Source organism: Brachycentrus maculatus, unplaced genomic scaffold (genome assembly GCF_059751285.1).
Source record: "Brachycentrus maculatus isolate JH-2025_06_01 unplaced genomic scaffold, ASM5975128v1 h1tg000258l, whole genome shotgun sequence".
Taxonomy (NCBI): Eukaryota; Metazoa; Arthropoda; class Insecta; order Trichoptera; family Brachycentridae; genus Brachycentrus; species Brachycentrus maculatus.
In genome coordinates, this window is record NW_028281009.1 from 1,514,634 (window position 1) to 1,530,444 (window position 15,811).

The 15,811-nt window shown below is 34.0% G+C and overlaps 2 protein-coding genes across 2 annotated transcripts; one reads left to right on the plus strand and one right to left on the minus strand.

Moving 5' to 3' along the window:
• Nucleotides 1-14: 14 nt before the first annotated feature.
• LOC148305981 (uncharacterized) lies at nucleotides 15-6,165 on the minus strand. Its single transcript, XM_088265894.1, has 8 exons — nucleotides 6,012-6,165; nucleotides 4,765-4,854; nucleotides 3,947-4,087; nucleotides 3,229-3,360; nucleotides 2,433-2,656; nucleotides 1,682-1,869; nucleotides 1,136-1,310; nucleotides 15-556 (listed from the first exon to the last, which is right to left on the minus strand). The coding sequence occupies exons 2-8, from the start codon at nucleotides 4,840-4,842 to the stop codon at nucleotides 442-444; spliced, it is 1,053 nt and encodes a 350-aa protein (XP_088122020.1). The 5' UTR covers nucleotides 4,843-4,854; nucleotides 6,012-6,165; the 3' UTR covers nucleotides 15-441.
• A 2,442-nt stretch (nucleotides 6,166-8,607) lies between these two features.
• LOC148305982 (co-chaperone protein HGH1 homolog) lies at nucleotides 8,608-15,502 on the plus strand. The gene is made up of 7 exons (XM_088265890.1): nucleotides 8,608-9,053; nucleotides 9,263-9,516; nucleotides 10,959-11,115; nucleotides 12,442-12,641; nucleotides 12,807-12,940; nucleotides 14,124-14,285; nucleotides 15,190-15,502. The coding sequence occupies exons 1-7, from the start codon at nucleotides 8,969-8,971 to the stop codon at nucleotides 15,293-15,295; spliced, it is 1,098 nt and encodes a 365-aa protein (XP_088122016.1). The 5' UTR covers nucleotides 8,608-8,968; the 3' UTR covers nucleotides 15,296-15,502.
• The last annotated feature ends 309 nt before the right edge of the window (nucleotides 15,503-15,811 follow it).

The following is a 15,811-nucleotide window of genomic DNA, read 5'->3' on the forward strand; positions in this document are numbered from 1 at the left end:
CCAAGATTTTTTAAAATAAATTTATTTATGTAAAATTTAATAAACATGCCACCAGATATATTTATAAAATATAAAAAATAATAATACAAAAAAAAATGATTTTACATAGAAAACATCAGAAACTATTTTAAAACGGAAAATATTTTATTGATTTTTTTTAAATAATGGTATGTAGAGGACTTATCAGGAATTACTCTGCGAGTATTTCATTTATTTAAAATTTTAAAATTATTTTTAAAAGACAGAAATTTAAAAATATTGTCAAAAGACACATTTAGATTATATTTTGAAAAAGTCATACTAAAAGATATCAATACATACATTGTGTAAATGTTAATGACATGCTGATTTATAATGAAATAGTCGTTACTTTAAAGTAGTACCTAACAACTGTAATAAAGTATATTGAACTATTTACATATAAAGATATTTAATACAAATTCATGATTTAGCATTGGTTTGGTTTGGAGCCAATTTAATTGCAGAATAGACTGCCTTCTTTTTAATTTTTCCAAGTATCTTCTTGTCATGGTAAGGATGGTTGTGGAGATTAGTTCTGTGGATAAAGAAAACAAATTTAATGAAAATGAAAACCATTAATTGAGTTTAATGTTCAAATCAGTACCTTAGATAATAAACATGTACATTGCCACCCTACGAGATATCTATTATTGCAACCGCAGACGTAGTTGAATAACACTATGGCAGCAACACAAGAGAAAAAAAATTGGCATATTTATACAATAACCCGAGACGCCTCTAAATATTTTAAAGACTCATAAGTAATTTGAGCAAGGATTGGTTATAAAAGTGTGAAATACATAACCCAACACCCAGACCAATCAAAAATAATGTATTGATAATGTACTAATAATAATTTATTTTTCAATAAGCAGGAAATGAACACACTTTTCCAATTTTATTATCAACTGTCAACCCAATTATGCTGAAAGGGGGGTGGGGCAATGGTGAATTGAATATAGATTTTTTTATTTGATACATTAATGACCCGTTTCACCAATTATGCTAAATTGAATCTATGGCTTTCACTTTTTACAGAAGGCATTGTATATTTTAGAATATAATTTTAAAAAATTTATATTTATAACTTGAATATAGTTGAATAAAAACATACCTTTTTATGACAACATTTCCATTAGTGACAGTGCATGCGGGACATTTCTGGTTTCTGTAGTCAACGCAGCGCCACCTTCTTACTATGCCCCCATTACTTTTACTGAACAAATTATATACATATCGGTTCAGGATGAGTTGTAAGGAACCACGGTTCGAAACAGTGTACTGAAGCTCTGTGAACATATACAAGTAACAAATTATACCGTGGTTCAATATTTAGATTTACATAAGCACGCATACTATTTTTTTGAGGGGATTGCATAGGTTGGTAAGTTATATTATGAAAATGCATTACTGGATTTTTAATGAGGAAAATTTAACCGAGGAACATATCGCTCTATTTACGAATACACCACCTTAATCACACAAAACAAGACAGCAACATCATTAAATCTATTTCTGATATTTTGAAAAAGGTTGTAAATATTTTTTTAATGAATGTACCGGTCCATTAAGCGTCAAATTAGACTTTTGTGGAGTCAGATTAAAGAGATGCTACTATATTATTATTAAAGGATTGAGTGTGCGTTTAATAATTTCATACCTTTAGTGTTAGGGTATGTAGTTGAGGACTCTTCGACAATGGGAGATAGTTGAAAGTACTCAATAGGGTTGGTGTCTCCACCCCCGCCACTGCTCACATCGGCTGGACTCTCATCCCCCATGTCGCCTTCAACAATGTCCATCTCCAGGTCATCACTTTGCCTGCTGCTGCCCTCCGTGTCAAGATGTCTGAAAATATTCATAATTTAATGACCAACATTATACATGGGTCAAATAACAAATCTGTTCTTGAGAAAATTCTTAGATTTTCACAAGTGTTCAGAAGAATTTTAACAATTTTCTAGGATTTAATAAATAAATTAAACAAATGATATCATTTAGGAAAAATATCCAGAAGAATGTATCGATATATTTTATATAATTTTATAAAATCAATCAATTGCATTCATCTGTAAGAAAGCATTAGATTTCATAGAGCTGTTTTTTTTTTATACAACTTTTCAACTTGAAAATTATGTCTTATTTTATGATCAAGAACATGAATTGTGAAAAAGAAAATATGTACTAAAATTATAAAATTTGTTAGGTTTACCATAACTTCAACATTAAAATCTTATGTATGTACTAATTTTTCCTACTTCAGACAGGAAATGCATAGCGGTGGAGGGAAAAATGTCAGATTTCAATGGACAAATCAAGTATGAGACATATATGTAATTTGTGTTGTAGAAGCAGACATGAGGCAATGAGCTTAATTGGTTGATTATGAGAGAGATTTGTAATCACATTACTTTTTGGACATACTGGAAGACGAGAGGGTCGTAGTGGTCGGGTTGAGGCAGATGACACCGTCACCAGTGGTAATATTGCCAGTAAGTTTGATATTCTTGGCTGCCAAGGGAACAGAAACCCTCTCGTAGTGGCAAGTTTTATCATCGTGAATTTGAACTTCTATCGATTGTAACCCACTCTTTTGATCATGGCTTTTAACTTTTGACGATTCCGTATTCACTTCCTTAAAGAAGACAGTACATTTTTAAACACATAGTAAAAGTTTGTAACACTAGTATAAATCCATATTTTTTCAAATAATGGATGAGAAGGTATTTTTTAAATTGTCATGTAGTTTCTATAAAATATTATTATTTGTACAAATCTAAACATGATTTATAATTCTGATGAATTTACTTATTTTTGTAACGAAGACTCAACTAATCATCACAAATCAATACATCCATGGGCATATAAATTATCGACATACCAAGCTATGAGATATAGACTAATAAAGGTTTTACAAAACGATGAAATTTGATAATGAATTAAGTACTATTGGTATAAAAAGAATGTAATTTAATAAATCATTAAAAATTAATTGTACAGTACTACATACAATAATAGCATGATATATATCTAGAATATATTATTCAATACACAGAGTTTACCTGCTTCTAATAATTAAGGTATTGTTAAATATTCTAAAAAGACAACTAAGAATATTGGCTCAAACTTAAAGAATCCCAAAACTCAGACAAATTGTGAGTCTGCATAAGTTTATAATTCTCTAACGCTAAGAAATATAAGTCTCACCGTAGTCTCGATGCCTTGGATGTGAAGAGCTTTGGCAGCCTCAAAAAATGCAGATAGTTCATCTTCAGCAATAGCCACCTCTCCAGTGTATACATACTGAAGAATGCAGCAAAGTGTGGAATAGGACACATTCTGGAACAAAAATGTATTTTCAAAACATTTTTAAGGAAAGTACTATGGCTTTAAATTCAAATTTAGCACCAAACAAAAGATATAAATTTTAAACTGGCCATTAAAAACAATCATAGGTAATCATAAATGAAAGCCAAGTGTGACCTCATATTTCAGGTCACACTTTGCTTTCATTTATTATAGGGTGTGTTTTGTCTCTTTTTAGTTTACACGCCAAAACACCAACAAATCGCATAACATACAGTTGTTTTGGCAGAAAATTTGTCAGTGCAGGAAATTGTCACCCGAAACAAGACTGTACGAACACCGCTCGGGTTATTTAATAAAAACAAATGGGTCAATATTTGACTCGGGCAAAGTAGGACTGATGAGCAGGAATACGATTTACCCGAGCAGTGCTCGGGTTCGTCAAACACAATACAAACTCCTTGCCCGAGTCATGCCCGGGCTAATCAGGGAACTGGTTAAAAACCACCATAGATTAAAAAAAACTATTTTTAACTCTTTGAATAAACAGACTAATGCATTTACCGTCATGATAGACCAGTGGTAAATGTGAAGTCTATTGCAGTAATAATCAACTTACATTGAGGAATATGACAGGATGTTTACAGGGTGCAGAGCGTATGAGTTCCTTGATGTAAGGACTGGCTATTCCCAGGATCAGCTGATGCACCCGCACCAGGTGACCGTCGGCGGCTAACGTCAGGTCCACAAACTCTCCATTCTGAGATCAAAATAGACGCCATTCAAAATTATAACCCTATATTTTAAATAACCTGACTATTATAAATCACAACATTGGAAAAATTGGAAAAAATATATCAAAAACAAACAATAAAATATCGTAAATTTATAATAAAATTTCCCTATTTCAGAATTTTATCATTTTCCATATTTGTATCATTTTCCATGCCAACACTGTCAAATTTTATAAAGGTTGTGCCAAGTTAATGAGATTCTCCAATCTTGTTAGATTCAACACAAATTTTGACTTGGGTGCATAAATTTACTTTTACTTACTTATAACCCTTATCCGCACCCAATGGTGCATAGGGCACTGCATCGAATTGACGCAGTGTTATCTTGATCATTACTTACATGAAGGCAAGGTGATCACTCTTGCGCTTCAGGAACCAGTCCAGGGTAATATTAAATAAATATTACAGTGCAAAATCACTAATATTTATTTTCACCCCCCTGGGAATCGAACCCGGGACCTCCAGCACGGTAGCTAAACACGCTGACCATTACACCACGGAGGCGGACATAGAGATAATACATATATACGGACATAGATACGGAGGCATAAATAGAGAGTACAAAATAAAAATTGGCATTGTTAAATATTATTTTGGACACCATTACGGGGTTTTAGGAAAATATATTAGTAAATAGATATACCTGTTGAAGTGTGCTAAAGTGAGAACAGATACTAGATTGGTAGCTGTCCCACGTCAAAGCAAAATGTGTTTGTGACATTTTCTCAGTCGTCTGAAAGCAATAAAAATTAGAATTGAAATACTATCTGTAAATATGTTCATGCCATCAGATTAACTAACTTATAATAATCCATCACGCCCCTTTCCGCAGCAGTAGGCAGAGAGAATAGAACGCTACACCAATCTGTCTTCACCACTGCCTCATTCATACATCTCTTCTACATACCCGCCGATTGTTAAGACTCCTGAACTGACCACATTAATGTATTTGGCCAAGTTTTCCTCGGTCGTCCTCTGCTCTTATTTCCAACTACATTTCCCCCTCATATTCGTGTTACAGATCTTTCCTCACTCATTCATTCCACATCGAAACCATCTCAATAATATTTCTTAATTTTATTGATTGTCCGCCTCCGTAGTGTAATGGTCAGCACGCTCGGCTACCGTTCCGGAGGTCTCGGGTTCGATTCCCAAGTGGGGTAAAATAAAACATAAGTGATTTTTTCACTGTAATATTTATTCAATATTACCCTGGACTGGTACCTGAAGAGGAGGGCTGATCACCTTCCTTCATGTGTAAACGATCAAGATAACACTGCGTTTATATGACGCAGTGCCCTATGCACCATTGGGGTGCGGCTAAGGGTTTTATTATTATTATTAATTTTATTGATAATGCCTCGTATTGTTTCCTTATTTTACCATTCGAACATCCATCGTATTTGTTTTGCCGTACATTCATCTGAGTGATCCCATTTCAATTGCATTAACTCTATTTTTATTATTTTTTTGCTAACTCCATGATTCATTTTTATATATTAGAGTCGGTACCAGGAGTCCATTGTGCACTGAAAGTTTTATGTTTGTCATATTGTTGAAAAATTTGTTCTGTTTAAATTTCATATAAGATGTATTAAAAGGTTTGTTTGATAATAGAGTTAATACTTCATCACAAATATAATTATATAAAAGAGGTCAAATGACTTATGTACAAATTTTGTTACCTACATTGTTTCCAGTTTTAAAATTATATTCAGCTGTAAATGATAATTCATATACATACATTCATTACAAAAATGTTTTTAATATTCAAGATTATTATTTTAAAATAATGGAGAGAAAAGCATGCAAAAAGCATATTTCGTATTTACTTTTCATAAATGAAATTAATGTAAAAATTATGTTAATGCAATAATTATAATCACATACCTATTCTGAATCCGCCAACTTTTTGAAACTTTGTACACAAAAATATAGGCAAATCGATGGAAATGTCAAACGAAGATTCCCAAATTGGGAAAAAATAATTTCTACGCGAAACACCATGCACACAAGAACACAAGAAAGAACGAAAGCCTCATTCAGTGATACCATATTGGAAACACGTATTATACAGATGGGCAGGAACTGAGGATCTTGTCTATGGAAGCGGTATGCATTTGGATAAAAAAAATTACACATATATCGCTATTATTGTAGAATACTACACAGTGATTAAATTGGGCAAAAGAAAATGAAAGAAATCATATAATTCAGCTGAATTTTTTTCCTCTCGTATCGGATTGTGGTCCCGTGGTTAGTGTTGGGGAATTTTGAAAATTTTTATTCCATCTCACTCGACCACAATTTGATAATTATTTCTAATAATGAGCCGTTTAGGCTCACAAAAATAATATGAAATTGAAGTATTTTGTAAATAAAACACACATATTTCCCTTTTAAAGTACAAAAAAACTGCAAGTATTCCATGCCATCGCCCCGCAAGAGCAAAGGTTCGCTTGCCAAATTTAGTTCGCTGATTGTTAGTTTAACAACACTCTAATCATTCGGGATTACTATTTGGACATAGAGAAGGGGTTTGATCGATAATTTCGGAGGGAAATCATCCTGACGGCTACGTTCTGGAGAGATAATGGGGGGGGAAATCGCCATTGATCGTTCTCGCGGGGCGGCGAATACAAATTCCGGGAACTCGATTATCCGCGGAAAAGGAAGCCTCGTGTACCGTGTTACCTCGCTATGTACAATATATTAATATCGCGCTTGTTAAGTTCTAATCTGAATGAATTTAATCTTTGTTTATTTAAGCCCGGAGGAAGTGTGCATCGAATTAAATACAATTACAATCAAGATAAAGGTAAAAGGGGGAAGGATAATTAAAACTTGAATGTTTCATGTACATGGTTTAATCGATTACGTAGACATATTATTAAAATGACTTACCCTAGATTACAACACTTAGAAAATAGCTTATACTAAACGAAAGGTCCTCAACATAGTCCAAAGTTCACTTTTCTAGCTCATGTCTTGTTCACAGATTCACTTAACGAAACACCGTAACGAAGATTGAGATTGTTCCACAGTTATGAGCCATGAACGGCTCCGGGGTTGTGGAATCCCGTTGGGCGTGACGGCCACAGGTTGTAGGCTGGGCGGTCTTCGAGGGGCAGGAATCTGGTGTTCCTGGAGGGGCAGGAATCTAGTGTTCCTGGGTGGACGGCGGACGTCCTAGATGAGCAGTTCCTTCGCTGTCGGAAAGAACCTGGCGTTCCTCGATGTGAAGGGTGAGGGATGAGGCATCTTCGCGGCTGGAAGATGGCCTTGTAGCGCTGGCTACATCGTGTCTTGGAGAAATGACCACCATTCACTTCACACGATTTCTCCTCGCGGCTGAGCACTTAGCTGATGAAGTGCCGAGTTTGGGCTCGGGTCGAGCGCGACGGCGTGCGCGTTCGACCTGCGCGGTCGGGGATTTTTCGTCGACTGGGGTGAGGCGTCTTCAGCTCGCGTCCTACCCCTACTGTTGCTAGAGCAAGAGGGTCGTATTACCCCTCTCGCTTACTCCTTACCCTAGTTAACTTAAGAATAATCTTATCGTAGCTTACTTACTATAATCTTAAACCCATATCTGCTCCCTAGGTGGAGCATATGGTGTCCACAACTACTAGTTAATAGTAACCGAGTTATAGACTTACAAATAATTAAAAGTTAACAAAACTAATTATAATATGACTTATTATTAACTAATTGATTCTTAATTAAACTGATTATAATAACTAGATTAACTTATAATTATAACATAAAATAACCTATTATTAAAGACTCCTTTCAGAGTAGTGGTTGACGCGTTTGTCAACCACTCGAAGTTCAGGTTCGATTCCTGGCAAGGTTGATTTTAATGTAAAGTTTAATTTTCAATTTTAATTGCTATTTCAAGTTTCCTAAATGGAATTTAGAGCGTGATGTATATTTATATATATATATATATATTTTTTATTATTATTTATTCATCCATATGTATTGCCAGTACATACGGGAGTGCCTTATGGACGCGTACAAGGAAAGATGTCAGAAATTAGACAAGGTAGTGTGGCGTTCTATCCTCTCTCTGCCTTCCACTCCCGAGAGGCGGCGCGAGGGTAGTTACAAAGGCGGCATAATATTTATGATCGTAGCCTTGGGTCCGTGGGTCGGCCCGTTTTTAACGACCCTAGACGCGGCCGACGAAATGCATTATTCCTAATGGCCGAAAATTCCCTTAATTGCCGGTCTTACCCACCGTAAACATTGATGGTCTGTTGTCATTGTTCCGAAGCAAAATTATTTTACAATTCGAAATAATAAAATATATTTTTCTAAAGAAAGGTTAGGCTTTGAAGAAACCCGCCGTCGTTTTATTATTTTTTTTTTTTTTGTCTGATAACGAACAAATGATCTATCTGCGCGCCTAGAAGTGAAAATTTTAATGGGAAGAAAAACGATTTTTAATGTAATATTTTAAACACCCAGATTATGCAATATATCAAGTTGTAAGATTATTTTATCTTTACCAGTTGTTTTAGTAGATCTAAGGGTGAGACGCGTTTTAGATAATTCGTCTGGAATGCATAACTCTTTTAGAAATGGAATAAAGAAAAATGAATTAGTTTTAAAATAATAATATTTTTTGTAGCACCAACCACTGCCTCGTAAATAATAACCAAATATGAACAACATATTGACGATAGGTAGGTAGTTGACACCTACTCAACTCTGCCTCAACTCAACCTCAATTCTGCCTCAACTCAACCTCAACTGTCATCTGACACAGTCGATTTGTAGGTTACGTTGTCATGTGTCAAAGTCGCGTGTTTGTATAAATAAAACTACAATTAGGGGAGAATAAAATGGATTCCTTGAAAGAAATGAGTCAATTTCTAGATTTGAAGGCTAGGATTGATTTAAAAGATGTAGCTCTTCAATACGTTAGAGGTAAATTAAAAATGAAATAACATTAATAATAATTTTGGGTAATTTATATGGCGCCATTTATGTAAAACACTAAGTAAGTAATGACAATGTTTGCATGTTCTTGTATTTCCAAATTGTACCTTATATTCTATTTGAGAGTGTACCTCAAACCCATATAGCATATTATATATAACTCCACTGGCTCATTTTATTTTCAAATGAATTCTCAGGTTTGTCTGGAAGTAGAGATGGGATATCTCTCATCGTTAGCTGTCAAGAAGTTCTTAAGAAAATAGTATTACTCTCCAAGGATAATGCGGTACTAGTGAGAAAGGAGGCATTGTTATGTTTAATCAATGTATCTGCTGAAGAAAATGGAGCTATTGCCATAATGGAGATGAATGATATTCCTGATGCTCCCAGCGAAGCTTCTAGCACCCTTGTAGGACACTTGACGGACATGATTCTAGACTCTCAGAATAAGGTATATTACTACTTTATATTAGAGGAGTGTTTTTTTTTAAATCATAAAATATTCCAATTTTTTGTTTCATTATAATTTTAGTCAAATTCAATCAATATTAAAAGCTCTCTTAAACGCTCTACCCATATGAACGGATGTAATATGTCCACTATATTATTGCCTGAACGCAACAAGCTGTATCCCATACGTTCAGGTACAAAAAAGTATACCCTCAACCACAGAAACGTTTGTGATATCGCTCACTCCTTTCAAGAACGTCATAAATCAAAAATAAAAAATCGTAAATTTTCATTTGTGCATGTTTTCGGAATGCCCAGAAAATGTACTACATCCCAGCAAAAGAGGCATATTTTTAACTTAATATTTACCCGCTACAGGGCAGAAAAGATAGTTTTTAAGTCTTTTTTTAAATATACTAAATATTTTTCAAATGTAGAAAAAATCTTTAGGTTTTACCTAAAAAGATCTGTTGCACAGTAAAAAGTGCAATAAGTGGCTTGATGTTTATTTTTAATACGTTGTATTATATTTTTAAACTTTAAAATCAAGTTTTTTTTTATTTATGACGTTCTTGAAAGAAGTGAGCAATATGTCAAATTGTTCCTACTCACCTTACACAAACAAATACATCATACGGCGTCTTCATCATTTTAAGGTCAATATCACTCGCTTCCTATTTTTTCAATGTTTGCAGAATATGACGAGATTATGTTGATTGATATATTACACTAAATACAAAATATATTTATAAAAAATATTCAATAGAATGTCATAACAAAAAAAAATCCGGTGACATCTTATGCTGAGAACCTGACTTGCAAAGGGTCATAAATAGGTATATTGTCTGGTACATTAGAAATAAGTATTGTTATCGAGAATATGAAAACAAACCCAATTATTTGTTCACCTACTTTTTGGATAATAACCCAAAGGTGGGGTGCTTAAAGGTGAATAACAGATTAATACTTCAATCCTTTTGCAATCCAGTTTATCCTACCAATTCTTCTCATCCTTCCAACATTATTAGAGTGATCCGATTCAAATATGGTGTCTTTTCAATTGCTAACTTTTAACTCACTAATCAATGAGAATTCAACAATAATCATAGAAAAATACTTATTTCTCTATGGTGTTACTTCTTTGCAATAACTGGTTCCACTACATTTCCTGGTATACAGTCCTTGATTTAAAATTATCTGAGACAGGGACAACCACTGTTTTCCTGCTTATTTTTAGTGTAGAGCCCTTCTGGTAGTTAGACTACCGCCATAGCCTGGTGAATCACTGAGGCACGCAAGCCCCCTCACCGCGACAAGGTGGGGATCAAGAGGGGGGGGGGTTAAAAATGAACAAATATGGTTTGGAATGATTTCCTATGTATTATAGAATGTTAAGAAAGATTTTAAATCTCAAACTTTAACTTAATTGTTGTTTTTTTTCAGTATGCGGATGCTGCATGCATGGCCCTCTGTAATTTAACAAGACCAGAAGAAAACTTGGAAAAATGTATACCAGCAATCTTTCCAAGGCTACCGCAAATATTAGATGCATTTACAAATGTTAGTTATAATAAATCTGGTTCAAATCTTCATTACCTGGGTATACATTTTTTTTATACATTTGGATTAGTTATCATTTTTTATAAAATACAAAACACCGTAAAATACCAACTTGAGGTGAATTGCATTGAAACATTTTAAGAGTAATATGTACTTGTATGAGATATTTTTATTTTAACGTTTCTGTAGTCAAAACCATAATAAACCTATGTTTTAAATTTAAATGTAATATATTTGCTCCAATTTATTTGAAATAATGTTGATACTAGAATTGCGGGTATTAATTAAATATTTAGAGATAAATGTTTACAACTGGGAAGCGGTAGCAACCTTTTCAGTTTTAGTTATATTTGAAATTTATTACAAAACTCTGCCACAAGGGGTTTATAATTATTAGCAGTAAGCTGTCCAACTTACATAAAGTTAATAAGGGCGGGTATGAATTCCCAAGCGGCCTAACCGTAGCTGCTTTTTTTCTAAATAATAGTACATTTTATTTATTGTTCTCACATATATGTATAGCAGTAATATCCTTCACTTTGACATCCTACACTCACGTCTGTATCCCTACAAATATGTTCATCCGGGATCCAAATTATCCGCCTTCATAGTGTAATGGTCACCACACTCGGCTACTGCACTGGAGGTCCCGGGTTCGATTTCTAGTGGGGGGGTGTCAAATATAAGTGATTTTTCACTCTAATATTTATTTATTATTACCCTGGGCTGATACCTGAAGCAGAGGGCTGATCACCTTTCCTTCATGTTTTAAGGATCAAGATAACACTGCGTTTATATGATGCAGTGCCCTATACACCATCGGGTGCGGATAAGGGTTCATTGTATATGTATAGATCCAATGAACTGAAATGCAGGATTGATCACTTTGCCTTTTCATAACTTATGATCAAGTTATCACTGCATCGATCCAATGTGGTACCCTGTGCGCCATTGGGTGCGGCTAGAGGTCAGAAGAATTTATTGTGGGTATACTGTTAAAAAATGTCAACTCTAAAATCCCTGTTATTTAAAGTTTTTAGCCTGAATAAAATACCCGCTATTATACTTAAAGTTGAATTTACTTTTCAAACCACATTAATATGACATTTCAAAGTATGTACTTAGTGTATTTTGCCAGTTTATAGAACGTTGAAAACTTTACAACACCGCATCATTGAGTCAAAATTGCATATTTTCCAGTACACTTACGATATGTTATATACATTTGATATGTGGAAATGACCGTTTGGCACTTTGCATTAAACATTTTGAGTATGCTAAAATGATTCCCCCAAAATCGGCAAACATAATGTTCTGCCGAGATATGACTGATATGTTGGTATTGAATATTAAATAATGTCATCAGGTCCACTGCTGAGTAATCTGAGTGGAAGCTGTCGTGTGCGGGAGTGGCTGTGTGACGGAGAGAATGCTCGCGGCGGGGCGGCCCGAGTTGCCAGCTTCTGCCATTACCGGGATTCGATAGTCAGGAGGGGAGGAGCAGTAGGGACACTCAGGAATATATGCTTCGATGCTGAAAGACATAATTGGCTCTTGGGACCAGAGGTAAATTTATTTATTGATTTGGCGTTTAATTTGTAGAACTCCATTTTAATTTATGTGTTAAATGTTAAATCAAACACTGATTTTTTGGGTCTACTAAGTTGTATTTTAAAAAAATACGAAAACAAAAATCAATTTTGGAAGTGAATAATCAAAATATGATTGTAGGTAGACTTACTTCCGTACCTTCTCCTACCCCTGGCTGGTGGAGAGGAGTACTCCGATGATGAGATGGATGTCCTCCCGCCCTCCCTTCAGTACCTACCTCCTGACAAGAAAAGAGAGGAGGATCCAGATATTAGGTATGCTGCCCCCTAATTCATGCTACCGTAGTATAGTACACTTAAAGGTGGGGACTGACCGGAGTCATTTCGTCGTAACATAACACGTTACAATGCGAGCATTCGTATAGTCAGTACAGCGAGCCGAGCTGCTCGCCGCTCATTCCGCGTGCTTCATCCGAAGTTGGATGCTGGCCGCGAATGTTATGTTACGACGAAATGCTCCAGTCAGTCCCCACCTTAATGTTCTGATAAATTATTACCTCCAAATGTCCATAGAAAGCCTCAATCCATCAAATGAATGCAAATAATAAAATAATGTTACATTTTTATACCACAAGAAGATGTAAATATTATAAAAATAAATTTAGTTGTGATAGGAATTGCATTGTCAAACCTATGAACTTTGTCTCAATAGTCCACAGTAGAAATCATGGAACCATAACCTTACTCAAATTCAGAAGTCTTCTATAGGACATTTACAGTCTTTATTACTTATCATTGGCTGGTTTAAGCAATTATTTTATACCATAGGTATATTGGCAAAAAACGTTAACTCTGAAATCCCTGTTTGAATAATCCCTGTTATTTAAAGCTTTTAGCCTGAATAAAATACCCACTATAAAACTGCAAGTTTAATTTACTTTTAAAACCACATATAAATGACATTTCAAACTAGTGTATTTTACCAGTTTATAGAACTTTGCAAACTTTATAGTATGCATCATTAAGTGAAAATAGCATATTTTCAAGTTAACGTTTTTTGCCAGTATACCCATGACATGTATAATATTCACTATTTTGTCAGTATACCCACGATATGTTGTATAATATTCACTATTTTGCCAGTATTCCCACGATATGTCGTATAATATTCACTATTTTGCCAGTATACCCATGATATGTTGTATAATATTCACCATTCCGCACATGAGTGAACATTTACTTCGATTGGAGACTTCTATTTATCTTCGTTATAAGGATCATTCATATATTATACAAGTTCCTATCATCCATCTGTTGAAATTTCTATATCCTGATAACAATTCCTCAAAGGTTGAATCCTGCGGTATTTGTCTACTTATAATGATTTGGAAATGTACAAAATATCATTGGATGTTTTTTTTGTTGTTATCACCATCTTACCAATGAACAAGAATAATTTTTCTCCCTTGTGATGTTTTTAATATGTAATTCTTTGTAGAATCCTGTTATTGGAGGCATTGAGCAGATTGTGTGTCAAGAAGGATGGAAGAGAGTTCCTCAGAAATCATGGGACTTACTATGTGCTTAGGGAATTGCACAAGTGGGAAACGGATAGGAAATCCCTTTTGGCATGCGAGAATGTCGTTGATATTCTCATCAGGTAAATACTACATGTTACGATTAATGGTGGGATTGAGTGATTTTAGGAATTAAATAATTAGTAATGGAGTCATCTCCATTACTAATCATTAAGGTTGGGTAGGCGATACTGGCGACGCGGGTTCGATTCCCGCCAAGTGCAAAATAAATTCAAGAAAGATTTATTTTCAATTGGTATGGGTGTCTGTGATGTGTTTTTCACATTTAGCTTCCCTATCCTTACTATCCTACCTGCAGACAAGCCTCTAATATAGATGCTTTGCGGGTATTCCTTTAAAAAAAAAAACTTTAGAAGACGTATTCCTGGTACTCCTGTGCCCTATAAATCATTTGGTATGTTTATTTTCAATGATTTTGTATCGAATGCCATCTGTATAATATAATTACAAAATCAATTTATTTCTGCAGTGTTTTACTTTTTTTCTATATCAAAATTTGGGCAAATCTTTTCTTAAAATTATTAAAAGTTTTGCATATAAAAACCATTCGATGGACCATATTATTATTCAACCATTGGAAATAATTTTTGTCTCATCAAATTCAATTCGTTACCATTCAAATTAAACGGCTTTCGCTGCTAAGTTAAATAAATTCAAACATATTGACTTTTTATCGAAACTAACAATTGCCAATTGACAAATCAAAGATTGTTGAAACCATAAAAAAGGATTATTTTCCTTCTCAGCCATTTTGGGTCCAGTGTTGGACATAGACCACTCTTCAGTTTCCATTCTTTTCTCATATCAGCCAAAGTATTTTCAGATGTTGACAGACCATAGAGTGTTAGCTCGCTCAGAGTTTCTGCGAACAATCCTCGCTTTCCTCTTGAGATCTTTCGTGATCCAGAATCAGAAGAGAGATAGACTTTTTATCGCTTTTCTATTTGATTTTGTTTTTGTTTTTAGGAAAGAGGAGGAAATGGAAACAGAAGATGTAACAGCAGTTCATGTGCCGGAAGAATATCGTGAAAAGTTTAAAAAGATGGATGAAGACTTCATCAATGATGTTTAAATGTTTTATTCTCATTCCATATTGTTAAATATTTTAATAACTACATATTTTATATAATAATGTTTATCATTTATTATCATGGACGTCAAACTGATTTTAAAAATCACAAGCTACCTACAAAATTTATTATCGCCTCGTATGAATTCAATTGGTGTCCCAAAAATGAGTTTAATATGTGCAATAATAAAAAATCTTATATTTTATAAATATGAATTTTTAATGAAAGTTACCTACGTATTTAACAGATGACGACTTACTTTAAATTCGAGATTTTCATTGCTGTTGTTTATTTCATAGTAATAAGAAAAAAAATCTTTCATGCCAATTTATGGTATGTAGAATGACTTTTATTGTCAAATGTAGAATAATTGATCTAATCAAATAAGTAATATGCATAGAAATATGCATTTTTGTTGATGAAATTTTAATTAGTAGAAGGTGACAATCAAATACAAATTCCTACCAGATATTTTAAAATTTGTTTTAAACAGAAGATGGGTACATATGGCCGAAACG